This window comes from Scyliorhinus canicula, chromosome 10 (assembly GCF_902713615.1).
Source record: "Scyliorhinus canicula chromosome 10, sScyCan1.1, whole genome shotgun sequence".
Lineage (NCBI taxonomy): Eukaryota > Metazoa > Chordata > Chondrichthyes > Carcharhiniformes > Scyliorhinidae > Scyliorhinus > Scyliorhinus canicula.
In genome coordinates, this window is record NC_052155.1 from 96,298,463 (window position 1) to 96,316,193 (window position 17,731).

Here is a 17,731-nt window from a genome sequence, read left to right on the forward strand (position 1 = left end):
TTAATTCTACATCCCCTCAATTTTCCATGCAAAAATGTTTCCCCTACTCTTTTTAATAAATGTCTTAAACTTTTATTCAGCCTGGGCTGAAATAATTCCCCTTCAATCCACCCTACCCATCCTTTTATAATTTTGAACACTTCCATAATTCAATAAACTATAATGTTCTCAGGAGAAAAAATGATTTTCCAACTTCCTTTGTATTTGAAGTTGCTCATTTGAAGAAGTACAATCTCAGTGAACATGCATTTTACCCTCTCCAAAGTCTCACTATTCTTTTATAGTGTGGAACACACAGTACCCTAACTTAGGTCTTATAAAGGTTGTGAATTGTCATACCACTGGACTTTCATTTTTGTTACCACCTGATAAACAAAGAACTCCATTAGTTCATATTTTAGTCTTTTTACCCAGTAAATTGAGATGTTATTCATAATCTCCTGCGAATTTGTATTCCCATATCCCTATGCCCTTCCACGGCAGCGATCTTAGTTCCAGTGTATAATTATTGCCTTATATTTATATCAACGTACATCACACTTGCTCTGAATTCCAATTGTCACCTTTAAGCTAATTCCTCAAACTCAATATCCCTCAGCACTTCCTTTGATATTCCAAAGAATTAACTCTGCCTCCTGCTTTGGTATCACCTTGGAATCCTTGTAAACACATGAGCAGGGGCTGAATTCTAATTAACAATTTTTCAAGATTGCAACCATTGACTGCTCTGTAGAATTGCACAATCACGCTGTAATAGTTTCCAGCAGTAATTTGATAAATGGGTCATTTAATAATAATAATCTTTATTGTCACAAGTAGGCTTACATTAACACTGCAATCAAGTTTGGCCAATTGGCCAGTCAAGGTAGGCTTACAGTAGACCGTGGTAGGGAACCTCCTGGCAGATTTCACAGATGAATTTGAGTACAGGATGGAACTCATGAAGATATGCAAATAAATTATTACATGTTGAACTAAATTTAAAATATAGAAGACGTGTCATCTGCCTGGCAGAAATATGTAAGTAGTAGGAGGTTAGCTTTTTAAAAATGTATTTACTGGATGTGGGTGTCGCTGGTTAGGCCAGCATTTATTGCCCATCCCGCGTTGCCCTTCAGAAGCTGGTGGTGAGCTGCCTTTTTAAACTGCTGTAGTCCTTGAGGTGTAATTACGTCCACTGTACTGTCGGGGAGGGAGTTCCAGGATGTTGCCCCAGGAAAGCATCCAGCAGAGGGCAGCAGAGCAGAGCTTCTGATTGGCTGTTCCGGGGAGATTTGCATACGTGTAGTGCAGTCAGCCTAAGTTGAAGGTGTACCTGCGCAAGTGACCCAAGGAGTTCGAGTGAAGGCAAGCATCCAGCAGAGGGCAGCAGTGCAGAGCTTCTGATTGGCTGTTCCAGGCATACGTGCAGTGCGGTCAGCGTAAGTTGAAGGTGGTTTGTGAAGGGGCTGTTCTTGAGTGACAGCTTTACCCGAAACACTACTTATGTGGTGTCTCCCGCCCATCCTCCTCCTCTAACCAAAAAAAAAGTTCTGTCCGTCGGATTGCTAAACTAACAAGTTTTTTTAAATTTCGTTTTCAGTAGTTGGGAAGTTAGTTCAGTGGGAATGGAGGTTAGGGCAGTTGAATGTTCCTCCTGCAGAATGTGGGAGGAAAGGGTCACCTCGAGTGTCCCTGCTGAATACATCTGCGGGAAGTGCACCCAATTCCAGCTCCTCGAGAACCGCGTTAGGGACCTGGAGCTGGATGAACTTCGGATCATTCGGGAGGCGGATGGGGTTATTGAGAGGAGTTATAGGGAGGTAGTCACACCTCAGGTAAAAGAAGAAGGTAGATGGGTTACCGTCAGGGGAACGAGAGGGCACCGGCAGGCAGTGCAGGGATCCCCTGTGGTCGTTCCCCTCAATAACAAGTATACCGTTTTGGATACTGTTGGGGGGGGGGGGGGGGGGGGGGGACTTACCAGGGTAAGCAATGGGGCACAGGTCTCTGGCACAGAGTCTGTCCCTGTTGCTCAGAAAGGAAGGGAGAAGAGGGACAGAGAACTTGTCATTGGGGGCTCCATAGTTAGAGGAACAGACAGGAGATTCTGTGGGAACGAAAGAGACTCATGGTTGGTGTGATGCCTCCCAGGTGCCAGTTTTCGTGACGTCTCTGATCGTGTTTTTGGGATCCTTAAGGGGGAGGGGGAGCAGCCCTAAGTTGTGGTCCACATAGGTACCAAAGACATAGGTAGGAAGAGAGATGGGGATTTGAGACAGAAATTCAGGGAGCTAGGGTGGAAGCTGAGAGCTAGAACAAACAGAGTTGTTATCTCTGGGTTGTTACCCGTGCCACGTGCTGGCGAAGTGAGAAATAAGGAGAGAGAGGAGTTGAACACGTGGCTACAGGGATGGTGCAGGAGGGAGGGTTTTGGTTTCCTGGATAATTGGGGCTCATTCTGGGGTAGGTGGGACCTCTACAAACAGGATGGTCTTCACCTGAACCAGAGGGGTACCAATATCCTGGGGGGGAGATTTGCTAGTGCTCTTCGGGGGGGTTTAAACTAATTCAGCAGGGGGATGGGAACCTAAATTGTAGTCCCAGTATACAGGATGTTGAGAGTAGTGAGGTCACGGATAGGGTTAAAAGTTCGAAAGAGGGCACCGACAAGCAAGATGCTGGTTTGAAGTGTGTCTACTTCAACGCTAGGAGCATCCGGAATAAGGTGGGTGAGCTTGCAGCATGGGTTGGTACCTGGGATCTCGATGTTGTGGCGATTTCAGAGACATGGGTAGAGCAGGGACAGGAATGGTTGTTGCAGGTTCCAGGATTTAGATGTTTCTGTAAGAACAGAGAAGATGGTAAAAGATAATCAAGGAAAGTATTACGGCACAGAAAGGACGTTTGAGGACTCGTCTACTGAGGTAGTATGGGCCGAGGTTAGGAACAGGAGAGGAGAGGTCACCCTGTTGGGAGTTGTCTATAGACCTCCGAATAGTTCCAGAGATGTAGAGGAAAGGATAGCAAAGATGACTCTCGACAGGAGCGAGAGTAACAGGGTAGTTGTTATGGGGGACTTTAACTTTCCAAATATTGACTGGAAATACTATAGTTCGAGTACTATAGATGGGTCAGTTTTTGTGCAGTGTGTGCAGGAGGGCTTTCTGACACAGTATGTAGACAGGCCAACAAGGGGCGATGCAACATTGGATTTGGTACTGGATAATGAACCCGGCCAGGTGTTAGATTTAGATGTAGGTGAGCACTTTGGTGATAGTGATCATAATTCGGTTATGTTTACTTTAGCGATGGGCAGGGATAGGTATATACCGCAAGGCAAGAATTATAGCTGGGGGAAAGGAAATTATGATGCTATTCGGCAAGATTTAGGATGTATAGGATGGGGAAGGAACCTGCAGGGGATGGGTATAATCGAAATGTGGAGCTTTTTCAAGGAACAGCTACTGCGTGTCCTTGATAAGTATGTACTTGTCAGGCAGGGAGGAAGTTGTCGAGCAAGGGAACCGTGGTTTACTAAGGAAGTTGAAGTACTTGTCAAGAGGAAGAAGAAAGCTTATGTTAGGATGAGACATGAAGGCTCAGTTAGGGCACTTGAGAGTTCCAAGTTAGCCAGGAAGGACCTAAAGGGAGAGTTAAGAAGAGCAAGGAGAGGACACGAAAAGTCGTTGGCGGATAGGATCAAGGAAAACCCTAAGGTTTTCTATAGGTATATCAGGAACAAAAGAATGACTAGAGTAAGATTAGGGCCAATCAAGGATAGTAGTGGAAAGTTGTGTGTGGAATCTGAGGAGATAGGGGAAGCGTTAAATGGATATTTTTCGTCAGTGTTTACACTGGAGAAAGACAATGTTGTCGAGGAGAATACTTAGGTACAGTCGACCAGGCTAGATGGGATTGAGGTTCACAAGGTGGAGGTGTTAGCAATTTTGGAAAATGTCAAAATAGATAAGTCCCCTGGGCCAGATGGGATTTATCCTAGGATTCTCTGGGAAGCCAGGGAGGAGATTGCAGAGCCTTTGTCCTTGATCTTTATGTCGTCTTTGTCGACAGGAATAGTGCCGGAAGACTGGAGGATAGCAAATGTTGTCCCCTTGTTCAAGAAGGGGAGTAGAGACAACCCTGGTAATTATAGACCTGTGAGCCCTACTTCGGTTGTGGGTAAAATGTTGGAAAAGGTTATAAGCGATAGGGTTTATAATCATCTTGAAAAGAACAAGTTGATTAACGATACTCAACACGGTTTTGTGAAGGGTAGGACATGCCTCACAAACCTTATTGAGTTTTTTGAGAAGGTGACCAAACAGGTGGATGAGGGTAAAGCAGTTGATGTGGTGTATATGGATTTCAGTAAGGCGTTTGATAAGGTTCCCCACGGTAGGCTATTGCAGAAAATACGGAAGTATGGGGTTGAAGGTGATTTAGCGGTTTGGATCAGTAATTGGCTAGTTGAAAGACAGAGGGTGGTGGTTGATGGCAAATGTTCATCCTGGAGTTCAGTTACTAGTGGTGTACCGCAAGGATCTGTTTTGGGGCCACTGCTGTTTGTCATTTTTATAAATGACCTGGAAGAGGGTGTAGAAGGATGGGTTAGTAAATTTGCAGATGACACGAAGGTCGGTGGAGTTGTGGATAGTGCTGAAGGATGTTATAGGATACAGAGGGACATAGATAAGCTGCAGAGCTGGGCTGAGAGGTGGCAGATGGAGTTTAATGCGGAAAAGTGTGAGGTGGTTCACTTTGGAAGGAGTAACAGGAATGCAGAGTACTGGGCTAATGGCAAGATTCTTGGTAGTGTAGATGAACAGAGAGAGCTCGGCATCCAGGTACATAAATCCCTGAAGGTTGCCACCCAGGTTAATAGGGCTGTTAAGAAGGCATATGGTGTGCTAGCCTTTATCAGTAGGGGGATTGAGTTTCGGAGCCACAAGGTCATGCTGCAGCTGTACAAAACTCTGGTGCAGCCACACCTGGAGTACTGCGTGCAGTTCTGGTCTCCACATTATAGGAAGGATGTGGAAGCTTTTGAAAGGGTTCAGAGGAGATTTACTAGGATGTTGCCTGGTATGGAGGGAAGGTCTTACGAGGAAAGGCTCAGGGACTTGAGGTTGTTTTCGTCAGAGAGGAGAAGGCTGAGTGGTGACCTAATAGAGACATATAATTAAGTCAGAGGGTTAGATAGGGTGGACAGTGAGAGTCTTTTTCCTCGGATGGTGATGACCAACACGAGGGGACATAGCTTTAAATTGAGGGGTGGTAGATATAGGACAGATGTCAGAGGCAGTTTCTTTACTCAGAGAGTAGTAGGGGTGTGGAACGCCCTGCCTGCAACAGTAGTAGACTCGCCAAATTTAAGGGCATTTAAGTGGTCACTGGATACACATATGGATGAAAATGGAATAGTGTAGGTCAGATAGGCTTCAGATGGTTTCACGGGTCGGCGCAACATACGAGGGCCGAAGGGCCCGTTCTGCGCTGTAATGTTCTATGTTCTAAGTTACTGTGAAAAGTCCATAGTCGCCACATTCTGGCACCTTTTCAGGGCCACGGAGGGAGATTCAGAATGTTCAAATTACCTAACAGCACGTCTTTCGGGACTTGTGGGAAGAAACCGAAGCACACGGAGGAAACTCACGCACACACAGCGAGAATGCACAGACTCTGCACAGACAGTGACCCAAGCCGGGAATCGAACCTGGGACCCTGGAGCTTTGTGCTACCATGCTGGCCACATTTTCAGGTTGGTAAACTGTAGCTAGTCGAGTGCCACATGGATCAGTGCTGGGGCCTCAACTATTTATAATCTATATTAATGACTTGGATGAAGGGACCAAACGTATGGCAGCTAAATTTGATAAATGACACTCAGATAGATAAGTTGTCAATAGGAGGTAGACAGTTTAGACAGGTTGAGTGAATGGCCAAAATTTGTCAGAAGGAGAATAATGTTGGGAAATGTGAACTTGTCCACTTAGGCAGGAAGAATCACAAAGTAATATAATTTATATGGAGAGTGATTGCATAACTTTGTGTTACAGATGGAACTGGGTACCCTGGTACATGAATTGTGAACAGTAAGAAGTTTTACAATACCAGGTTAAAGTCCAACAGGTGTGTTTCGAATCACTAGCTTTCGGAGCACTGATCCTTCCTCAGGTGATTAGCAGTGCTCCGAAAGCTAGTGATTCAAAACAAACCTGCTGGACTTTAACGTGGAGTTGTAAAACATGTTACTGTGCTCACCTCAGTCCAACGCCGGCATCTCCACATCGTGAATTATGAAATGTTAGCATGCAGATACAGCAAGTAATTAGCAAGGCAAATTGAATATTACCAATCATTTCAAGGCGAATGGAACTTAAAAGTAGGGAAGTTTCACAGTAGCCTTAGTGAGACCACATTTGGAATACTATGCAGTTTTAGTCTCCTTATTTGAAAAATATCATTTTATTGAGAGGAGTTCAGAGAAGGTTCACTTGACTCTCTTCTGAGATGAAGGGCTTACATTATGAAGAAAGGTTGAATAGGTTAGGCCTATATGCACTGGAATTTCGAAAAATGAGAGGTGATCTTGTTGAAACATACAAGCTCCTGAGAGGACTTGATAGTGTGGATTCTGAGACCTTCCATCTTGTCGGGGGGTCACAGGTGACGCAGTTTAAGAGTAAGATGAATAAGAGGTCTTCCTGTTAAAGACTGAAATGAGGAGAAACTTATTCTTTCGGAGGGTTGTTTTATGTGGAATTCCCATCCCCAGAAAGTATTGGAGGTTGGGTCATTGAATTTAATCAACACTGAGTTAGACAGATTTTTGATAGGCAATGAAATGAAGAAATGAAATGGGGGGGTGGGAGGGAGGGAGGGGTGTGTGTGTGTGTGTGTGTGTGTGTGTGTGTGTGTGTGCAGACGGGCAGGTTGAGACACAACCAGATCAACCATGGCTTTATTGAATTGCACAGCAGGCTCGAAAAGCCGAATAGCCTATTTCTGCTCCAAAGTCCAATGTTCCTATCACATGCACTGAGGCAGAATGCAGTATGGAGTATTATGGGCAAACTTTAGGGCCTGTACATTGGTGTCAGCATCACCACAGCTCAGAGACTGTGAGCATCGAGAATTAATGTTATACGATCACACAATTTAAATATTTTTGTGACAGTACATTTTTTTAGCAAGGATATATTTAAGTTATTAACCATAAAGGGATAGGAAGGAAGATCACACTCCTGTCTAGATGTATTATATGATGCTGGAGACCCCCTCGTCTGGGGTGATGGGAGTTTTACATTTTTACCTCAATTGAGGAAATGTACTGCAGCAAAAGGAGTCAAGTAAAACTATATACATTCAGCAACAGATACAAACAAATTCCAATTTTTCACATCTGCAGAAAGATGTCTCAAACATAGTGTAGAAAATAGTGAATATAAAAGTCAGCCATTTTTGGAAACTTTAGATAAGAAGAATGGGTGACAAGTCAGAGGAGTTTAAGGTAGAGATTCTAAAGGACAAAGAAACTGAACATGCACTAGTAAATAATGGAACAAAGGATTTGGGACTGTAGCTAGGATAATTGAGGATCTGAAAATCAACCCATTGAGATATGGGGAGCCAGTGCAGCTGATCCAAGATTATGAGTTATCAGTAACAGAGAGTCTTGGAGAGCCATACAGTTTTTAACAACAGGGAAAGAACCCCTGTGGTCCATCAAGCATCTATCTACTCTAATCCCATTTTCCAGAACTTGGTCCATAGCCTTGTGTGCAATGGCATTTCAAGTGCTCATCTAAATGCTTCTTAAATGTTGAGGGTTCCCACCTCTACCACCCTTTCAGGCAGTTAGTTCCAGATTCCACCCACCCTCTGAATGAAAAAGCTTTTCCTCACATCCCCTCATCTTACATTACTGCCTGCTCATTATTGACCCTTTCACTAATGGGACAAGTACCTTATCCACCCTATTTTCCCGTACCAGCCTCCCCGGACAGGCGCCGGAATGTGGCGACTAGGGGCTTTTCACAGTAACTTCATTGAAGCCTACTCGTGACAATAAGCAAATATCATTTCATTTTTTCATTTATGGCCCTCAATCTTATACACCTCAATCAGGTACCCCCCCTACCCCCCCCCCCCCCCCCCCCCCCCCCCCCCCCCCCCCCCCCTCAGCCTGCTATGTTCCAAGGCAAAAGCCCAACCTATCCAGCCTCCCTTGATAGCTGAAACGCTCCAGCCCAGGCAACATCTTGGGGACTCTCCTCTGCACCCTTTCTAGTGCAATCACTTCCTCCTATAGTGCGGCGGCCAGAACTGCACAAAGTACCCTAGCTGTGGCCTAACCAAGGTTTTATACAGCTCCATCATAACTACCCTGCTCTTACATTCTATGCCTCAGCTAATAAAGACAAGAATCCCAGATGCCTTCTTGACACCTTATCTACCTTCCTTGCTCTCTTCAGTGATCTATGGACATGCACACCAAGGTCCCTCTGATCCTCTGTACTTCCTAGGGTCCTACCATTCATTGTATATTCCATTGCCTTGTTCACCCTCCCAAAATGCATTATCTCACACATTTCCAGGTTAAATTCCATTTGCCATTGTTCTGGCCATCTAACCGGTCCATCTATGTTGTCCTGTAATCTAAGGCTTTCCTCCTCACTATTTACCACATCACCAATTTTGGGTGGGAATGCAGAATAGCGTGTCTTGACTGAATTGTAGTTGGTGCAATATGAAGGCAGCGTGATTGGCAGGTTAATCCTTAAAGTGAAGCAGGTGTGCATTATTATTTTAGCAGTAGTTGGAGAAGGTTAAGTATGGAGATTGGTGACGTTTTGATGGTGAGCGAAAATATTAATGTTCTCTGCACACAATGTTAAAAAATTCCAGCTGAGAGTTCAGCAGTACAACGGCCTGTAACCTTTGATTTTGTCTTCAAAGGCACTCTTAAAAGCGAATGGTCAGAGGCATGACTCCAGCATTGACTCAAAATCTAGATTGTTGTAGATGAGACAAGCAAAATCTTTGAAAATTAAGATGACCATCAACAATGTAGATTTACAGAGTGCATTTCAGCACGGTCAGCCCCTGCTTTTGTTTCATAAGCACTCACACACAGGATCAGTACTTTATTGCCCGCCAAACTTGATCAAAATAAAGGCACTGTGTTATAGATTTAATTTGTGTTATCTCATTCAGAGTGATTTATTTTGGTGTATATAATTTAAATAAAACATTTAAAATTTTTGCATTCTGTCATTTTTAGAATCATAGAATGCTCCAGCACAACAAATGGCTATTCAACCAATCAATTTTCTGTTAGTGTTCTTTCACAGAATGGAAACAGCACAGGAGGGCATTCATGGTCTCCATCAGCTCTCTGCAAAACCAACTCAATTCTCTCTGCCCTTTCTCTTATGGCCCTGAAAATATTCTCTCTTCAGATAATTACCCAATCCCCTTTTGAAAGCCTATTACTACTTGGTAGCTATACACTATATTTCCTTATTTCAAGAACTATACAATGTCCTTTAAAATTAACTGATGAATTGCATCAAGAATGGTAGCAGACAGAGAACTGCACATTTAACGACCTTTTCTAAGAAAATTCTAATAATAATAATCTAAATTTATTGTCACAATCTTTATTATTGTCACAAGTAGGCGTACATTATCACTGCAATGACGTTACTGTGATAATCCCCTTGTCGCCACACACCGGTGCCTGTTCGGGTAGACAGCGGGACAATTCAGAATGTCCAATTCACCTAACAAGCACGTCTTTCATGACTTGTGGGAGAAAACCGGACAGCCCGGAGGAAACCCACGAAGACCCGGGGGGAAATGTGCACTCCGCACAGACAGTGACCCAAGCTGGAATCAAACCTGGGACCCTGGTGCTGTGAAGCAACAGTGCTAACCACTATGCTACCGTGCCGCATTCCCTTTTAATTCAAAATTGCATCCTTTCATTGCCCCATAATCATTGCTGCTCTTAATATGTCAGTAATGTTGACAGCTTTGTTTTTTTTATAAAACACTACAATTTTACTATAGAGTTACATACAGGTGCATGCCATTTGGCCCCTCGAGCCTGCCCCACCATTCAGAATGTGGTTTATCTTCAGCGTCAAATCCACTTTCAAGGGGCAGCACGGTGGCACAGTGGTTAGCATTGCTGCCTAGGGCACTGACAACACGGGTTCAATTGAAGCCCTGGATCACTGTCTACGTGGAGTTTGCACATTCCCCCTCGTCTGTGTGAATCTCACCCCCACAACTCAAAAGATATGCAGGGTAGGTGGATTGCCAAGGCTACATTGCCCCTTAATTGGAAATAAAAAATTGGGTACTCTAAATTTATTTTTAAAAACTCCACTTTCCTGCCCACTCCCCATATCCCTTGAATTCCTGAGACACCAAAATTCTGCCTATTCCTGTCTTAAATTTAATGATGGGAGCATCTATAAACTTATTAGACATAGCGAACAGTTCGTTATCAAGGTACAATTTTGCAAGACGTCATTGAGTGTTTTTTGTAAATCCACCAATCTAAACCCTCGGTAATAGGCGGCAAACACATTCCAGTGTGCCAAAAGATCTTATCAGAACTTAACAAAGTAAACAAACTAGAATTTCCTCTTGCACAGGAACTTTTTATAGAACCCCACCCCCAAGCAGGAGATTGGGCCATAACTTCCACGGAGTGGCAATCAGGAACACTTTGCCACTCTACCGATTTATCTGCCTTAAATTCTTAAGCACCTGTCGCACACGATCTTTCAAACTCAGGCCGGGTGAAATTCAAGCAGCGCCGCAGGTCCCCAGCTCCAATGGCAAAGTGCAAAAGGAGCGGAGCGAAGGCGTACATGCCCCGGGGAGAATGGGGGGGGGGGGGGGGGGGGGCGTGCTTTAGGTCAGGGTTGTGAGGACAGTTCAGTCAGGTCAGGTGGGAGGGGAAGAGGTCAGGAATTCCATGTGCTGGGGAGGGGATGCGGGTGGGATGCTTAGTTAGGAGGGAGTGTGGGGGATCCGGGCTATCGAGCGTGTCCTGTGCAGGACTCCAATCTTTAAAAGTTACACTGAAGTTTTCCTTCTACCTCTTTCAGAGTAACTATGACTATAAAACTGTCAGAACCACACAAAGTTAGATGATCCCCAGCCCAGCGCAATTGTCCAACGAGAAGTTAGCATTTCTGTACAATTGTCGGGTGAACCAGCCCACCTTGGAGGCTCCCCAAATCAGACACAGGGGATCATGGAAGATACAGGCATTAACACTATATGTTACTAAATACAAATCCAGAATACCCGAGGAGTGGGGAAGACGTTTGAATAACCATCATTCAAGAAACCAGAAATAGACATCTTAAAACTGCTTTTCAACTGAGAAATTAATCTACTTGAAACCAGTTTCAAAAATAATATGGGATGACTTCTTACCTAACTAGTAAATTTCTGATGCCATCCATTCCAAATGTAGTAGGTCCACAAGTGCTTCGAGCTGGCACTAGAATGCTGGATAAATAAAAAATGCCATTCATTATGCAGGCAGCAGAACTGAAAGTCTTCCACACTATTGGTGCTACAACAATTTTAGATTATCCCTCGGGAGAATCGGAGGGAACACATTTGGCTCTCTCTAATTCTGCAACACGGTATTTTAAGAACATCCTTTTAAAGCGACTCTTGGTGTAAGCTTCCATTGGAGATTGGAGTACAATATCAGAAAATTCCCTGGACACAAACAGACTCATACATATACTTGAGGACTGGCAGTTTGGATGGTGAATAACGGTGATGATATCCTTCTGATATTTTAAGTTCCTGGTCAACCTTCAAATGGGAGAGATCGGGAAATTGTTTGTTCTACGTGTCGCCATTTGGCAGAATAATGCCTTCCTGAAGCATGCCTATCGCTCGCTCTCTCTCACTCTCTATCATCCCATCTCTATTTTCCCTTCGCTTGCCCTCCATCACTCTCTCCACACCTCTCCATCCCTTCTTCTCCACCCCCACACACACTCACCCTGTGACGCTGTTTCTCTGACAATCTGTTCCATCATTCACTGTTCATTACTTTCCTGTGAAAGGGATAGAATACGCCTCTGAAGCCTGGGCCTATGCTTTGCTCGGGTTCACAGTTCCTGCGCCACCGCCGGCTCCAGCTGTCACTCGCGCGCGAACGGCCACTCCCTCCGGCCCCGTTCACCCCCACCCCCAAGAAACTCCACGCACCGCGGCTGCGCACTCGGCACTTACGGTTGAGGCGGGTCAGGATCTCCGCTCGGGGGAGGGCGCCAGCGGATTGACCTCACTCACCGGAAGGAAGACCCGCGCGGATTGACCTTACTCACCGGAAGTGTCTGCTGGAAGCTTCGCCTGCTGCCTGGTCTGGGGCAGTGAAGTGTACGAGTGTGTTGGTCCGAGCTGAGATGCGAGACACCATGTGTGAGAACTGGAGTATGGTGGCGGAAATATTCCTCTTGTTGGAAGGTTTCAGTGAGGACACTGAGCAGATCCAGTGTTTCTGCAGCAGAGCCTACGTACAGTAAGTCACCCTTGCTGAAGTTAGTATTTGGCCAGATTGTTAACCTCCTGTTTGTTCTCTCTCCCAGTCACTGTTTTTTCTCATCAGCTTTCTCCAAGCTATACTGATTTCCCTATATCAAACTCATAGTGTGAGCCGAAATACAGCAAAAAAGCCTCCTGCAGTGGCTTCTCACAGTAAGAAAACGTTTCACTCCATGTTATCGTAACACGGTGAGAATGACAAAACGTATTCTTTTCATTGCTTTCGTTACTCGATTTGCTTTCCAACGACGTTGAAGCAAGGAATTCAAGCTTGGGGCAGACCCAGAGGCTTGGGGTGAACAAAAACCGAAAATGCTGGAAAATCCCAGCCCGACACGGTGGCACAATGGTTAGCACTGCACCCTCACAGGGACCTGGGCTCGATTCCGGCCTTTGGTGACTGTGTGGAGTTTGTACGTTTTCCCCATGTCTGTAAGGGTTTCCTCCGGGTGCTCTGGTTTCCTCCCACAGTCCAAAGATGTGCAGATTAGATGGATTGCCCATGCTAAATTGCTGCTTAGTGTCCAAAGATGTGTAGGTTAGATGGGGTTGTGGGGATAGGGCAGGGGAGTGGACCTGGCTGGAGTGCTCTTTCGGAGGGTCAGTGCAGTCTCAATGGGCTGAATAGCCTCCTTCTGCACTGCAGGGATTCTAAGGTCTGACAGCATCTGTGGAGAGTGTCGAAGAGTCATCCGGACTCGGAACTTTAGTTCTGTTTTCACTCCACAGATGCCGTCAGGCCTTAGAAACCTGTCAGGCCTGCTGAGATTTTCCAGCACCCTATTTTTGTTTGTTTTCATTTTGGCTTGGGAAGAATGTACTTGGTGAACAATTCTTTATTTGAATTTCTGTCTCCTATGGGAATAAAATGAGTCTTAATCACCTTAATTGCCTTTGTTTCTTGACTCTTATGCCAATGGAAACAGTTTCTCTATCTGTATACTTTGTCTAAGAACTCTCATGATTTTGAACATGTCAATCAAATCTCTTAACCTTCAGTTCCCTAAGGATAATGATCCCAAATTCTCCAAAGTGTCCATGAAACTAAGGACCCCTCATCAATGGAACCATTCTCCTAAATCTTTTCTGCACATTCTTCCTAAGCTACGCAGTTCGGAATTGGCACACTATTCCAGTTGAGGCCATATAAATGTTTTGAATAGGGTCATGATACCCTTTGTTGCATTTGTACTCCATACCTCGGTTTATAAATCTCAGGATCCCAAAAGCCGTTTTAACTCTTTTCTCAACCTGCTCTGACACCTTCATTGATTTGTGCACATATAGTCCCAGTCTCTTTGTTCCTGCAGCTCCTTTAGAATTGTGCCCTTTAGTTTATATTGCCTCGTCCCATTCATCCTACCAAATCCTGTTGCTTCACACTTCTCTGCATTAAATTTAATCAGTAACGTGTTCTGTAGACCTGTTCCACCAGGTAATCTATGTTCTCTTTATAATTATCCTCCCCACAGTTGAAATACTTTCAAGTTTTGTGATCTTCGTAAGAAAAGCAGTGGTCCCTATTAACACATACCTTACTCCACTCTGAAAAGCAAGTGTTTCCTGTCACTCAATCAACTTCGAATCTCTGTTGCCATTGTTCCTCACAAACCTGAAACTTTAAATCTGTTTTTCTCTTCATAGATGCTGGTTGACCAGCATTTTCAGTATTTTTATTCCAGATTTCCAGCACCTGCTGTATTTTGTTTTTGCCATTTGGAAATCCATATTTCAACTACATTACCCCCATCAACTCTTGCTTGATGCTGTATTTGTTCACCATCTGTCCTTGTGGTCCTTCCCATGCCCTGTGCTCAATATGAATAATTGGCATCACACATGCCTGGCAAATCTGTTAGGTAACAGGAATTTGGACAAAGGAGAACCAGTGGATGTGATCGATTTGGATTTCCAGAAGGCCTTTGACAATGTGCTGTACAGGAGGCTGCTGAATAAGATAATAACCCTTGGTGTTAGGGTCAAAGTACTGGTATGGGTAGAGGATTAGCTGACTGGCAGAAGGCAGATAGTGGGAATAAAGTGCTCCTTTTCAGGGGATCCAGTGACTAGTGCTGTTCCACAGGGGTCAGAGTTGGGACCACAGCCATTAACAGTGTACATGAATGATCTGGTAGAAGGAACTGAGGGCATTGTTGCTAAATTTGCAGATGATACAAAGATATGTAGAGGGACACTGTTGAGGAAACAGGGAGGCTGCAGAAGGACCAAGATGGGCTAGGAGAGTGGGCAAAGTGGCAGATGCAATACACTGTGTAAAAGTGACGTAATGCACTTAGGTAGGAAGAATAGAGGCATAGACTATTTTCTAAATGTGAAAAGGCTTCAGAAATCAGAAGCACAAAGGGACTTGGGAGTCCTAATTCAGGATTCTCTTGAGGTTAACATGCAGGTTCAGTTGGCAGTTAGGAAGGCAAATGTTGTGTTAGCATTCATGTCGAGGGGGCTAGAATACAAGATCAGGGATGTGCTGTTGAGGCTGTATAAGGCTCTGGTCAGACTCCATTTATAATATTGTGAGCAGTTTTGGGCCCCATATTTGAGGAAGGATGTGTTGGCCTTGGAGAAGGTCCAGAGGATGTTCACAAGAATGATGCTGGAATGAAGGGCTTGTCATATGAGGAGCGGTTGAGGACTCTGGGTCTGTACTCAGTGGGGTTTAGAAGAATGAGGGGCAATCTCATTGAAACTTACAGAATACTGAGAGGCCGAGATAGCGTGAACATGGAAAGGATGTTTCCACTCGTAGAAGAAACTAGAACCCAAGGGCATGGCCTTAGACAAAAGGGATGATCCTTTAAAACAGGGATGAGGAGGAATTTATTCAGCCAGAGGACAGTGAATCTGTGGAACTCATTGCCGCGGAAGGCTGTGGAATCCAAGTCACTGAGTATCTTTAAGACCGAGATAGATAGGTTCTCGATTAATAAGGGGATCAGGGGTTATGGGGAGGAGGCAGGAGAATGAGGATGAGCAACATATCAGGCATGATTGAACAGCAGAGCAGACTCGATGGGCCGAATAGCCTAATTCTGTTCCTATGTCGTATGGACCCAATTACTGACACATTATAAGGGAAATGCAGATTACAGTACATTTCAGATTATTGTTTACTGTAGAAACCAGAAATAAATAAAACAAATTAATACTTTAGCGATGCATGTTTTTCTTATGATTCTTGGATGCTCACAATTGTCGCTACCTGAGTCAAAGCTTACACTGACTAAAGAAAAGTAATGTTCCAATAAAATGAGTCATCATCACAAGATGTAACTTGTTACGGGCCAGGGTTTAGGGAACCCCAAAGTGTATCATGGAGTTCACCTGACCCAAAACTTTTAATAGATGGTGATATGGGGAGCACACAGCCCACTCTACAGGTGTGGTATAGCTGAAATGGAAAAGTATTTTTTAAAGCAAAACAATGTTTATTCTATGAGCTCAAGTTAACCTTTTTAAAGCATACAGTGAACATCTTAGCAACGATTAATTCAAATACAACCCCCAAAGAATACAACACTAAGTAATGCTTTAAGCTTTCCTTTTGACATCCATAAGACTTAAAACACCTTTTACCAGAAGCACATCAGGTTAAAGTCACTACTGTTATTAGTTTTAAATCACCAGGATCGATTTACAATCTTTAGATTACAGAGAGAGATTCATACACGTTCTGGCTGTGACTGCAGCTGTCCAGTTCTGAAAACAAAACTAAAACACACCCTGCAGCCTGCTCAAAAACTAAAGTAAAAAGCTGACAGCCCAGTTCCACCCACTCTCTGACATCACTGCAGTAGTAAACACCCATTTCTTAAAGGTACTCTGACCACAGATATTTATATACACACCCATTTATAAACACCCATTTCTTAAAGGTACTCTCACATGACAGACTACTGAAGTTCTGAAAATATGTACCCACTCAGGTGAAACTATGAGGGAGCAAAGAAGCTGTAATGTATTGGACTTTACCTCTCTGCCCATCTGATTCTTGATGCGCAGCTTACCTCTTCAGACTTACTTATATCACAGTCACAACATTCCAGAAGTAACTCATGGTGTGATAGTTTTAAGAGCTTTTGCTGAAGTACTTTCCATCATTCCTGTATTATAACCTGATGATCATGCACACTTTAACAACTTAATGCACTACAGTAGCCTAAGTGCTCAACATAATAGCATGCCAGCATTTAAATAACCCATTCAGTTGTCGTGGAGCTACTACCCTTCTAAAAATCAGCTAAATATGATTTGTCTGAATTAACATGTTGCAACAGTCAAGCAGACAAATACTTCAAAAATATCTCCATGGCTATTTAGCACTGTGGCTTATCCGAATGTCATGAAAGGCACTATATAAATACGAGTCTTTCGATTTTTTTTGCCTCTCTAAATTCCTATCTTGAGATCGACCGTAAACGTTTCTGTAGTGCATTCAGATAACAAGTGTCCCAAAGTCTTTAAGATGATAAAATGGCTGGACACTGAGTAGCAGTGGCAGAAGAGTTGGGGTGGTAATGAGAAAGTCAGTGGAACTCTGGAGTTCTGAAAAAGTCAAATTGGACTCAATTTTAACTCTGTTTCTCTCGCCACTGATGCGGTCAGGCCAGCATTTTTTGTTTTTAATACCTAGGATAGCTCTATTGCTGCTCTTAAAAATAGTGCCATGGCATTCACCTGAGAGAGTAGACTGGGCCTCGGTTTACGTGCAAGGCTTTGCCACTAAAGATGGAGGGAAGGGGTGTTGAAGAAGAGAGAGAGAGAGAAGACTGAAGAATGCATGTTGTCTGAAGGAGATGGCTGGGGTAGGGAAGGCAAAACTTGCCAATGAAGGCCAGGATTTTGTAATTCATACAATAAGACATTGTTGTGTGACGAAGGTAATAAATAAACTATACTGAAGTTTTAGATAGGCTGCAGATGAAGTAGTTGTGCATAAGATGAATTTTATGTTGGTTGGAAGGCAAACTTTTATTTGAGTCTGAGCATGACAATAGGTTATGAATGAGGTAGAGGTGGAGTTAGATGATACTAATTGACAGTCAGGGAAAGGGATAGAACCTGGGACTGTCAAAATCGTTCATGCTGCAATTCCAATAACCAGCCTTTTGCACCTGACTTTGCTTCTGTTGAGAGGGAT

General features: G+C 43.9%; 2 protein-coding genes across 7 annotated transcripts in view; one reads left to right on the forward strand and one right to left on the reverse strand.

Annotated features, from left to right (window-relative positions):
- Positions 1-12,282, reverse strand: part of tmem68 (transmembrane protein 68) — a 55,740-nt gene extending 43,458 nt beyond the window's left edge. The window contains exons 1-3 of one of the 3 annotated variants that reach the window (XM_038809380.1): positions 12,029-12,225; positions 11,443-11,517; positions 2,737-2,823 (exon numbers count right to left, since the gene is read on the reverse strand). The gene's annotated coding sequence lies outside the window, so the exon portion shown is untranslated. Of the gene's footprint in view, positions 1-2,736; positions 2,824-11,442; positions 11,518-12,028; positions 12,226-12,261 lie in introns of those variants that run through there. The other 2 variants (XM_038809381.1, XM_038809379.1) reach the window with 2 other exon arrangements.
- A 35-nt stretch (positions 12,283-12,317) lies between these two features.
- Positions 12,318-17,731, forward strand: part of tgs1 (trimethylguanosine synthase 1) — an 88,798-nt gene continuing 83,384 nt past the window's right edge. Inside the window, exon 1 of one of the 4 annotated variants that reach the window (XM_038809376.1) lies at positions 12,318-12,550. In XM_038809376.1, coding sequence (XP_038665304.1) covers positions 12,435-12,550 — 116 coding nt within the window. In that variant the 5' untranslated portion in view covers positions 12,318-12,434. The remainder of the gene's footprint in view (positions 12,551-17,731) is intronic. The other 3 variants (XM_038809375.1, XM_038809377.1, XM_038809378.1) reach the window with 3 other exon arrangements.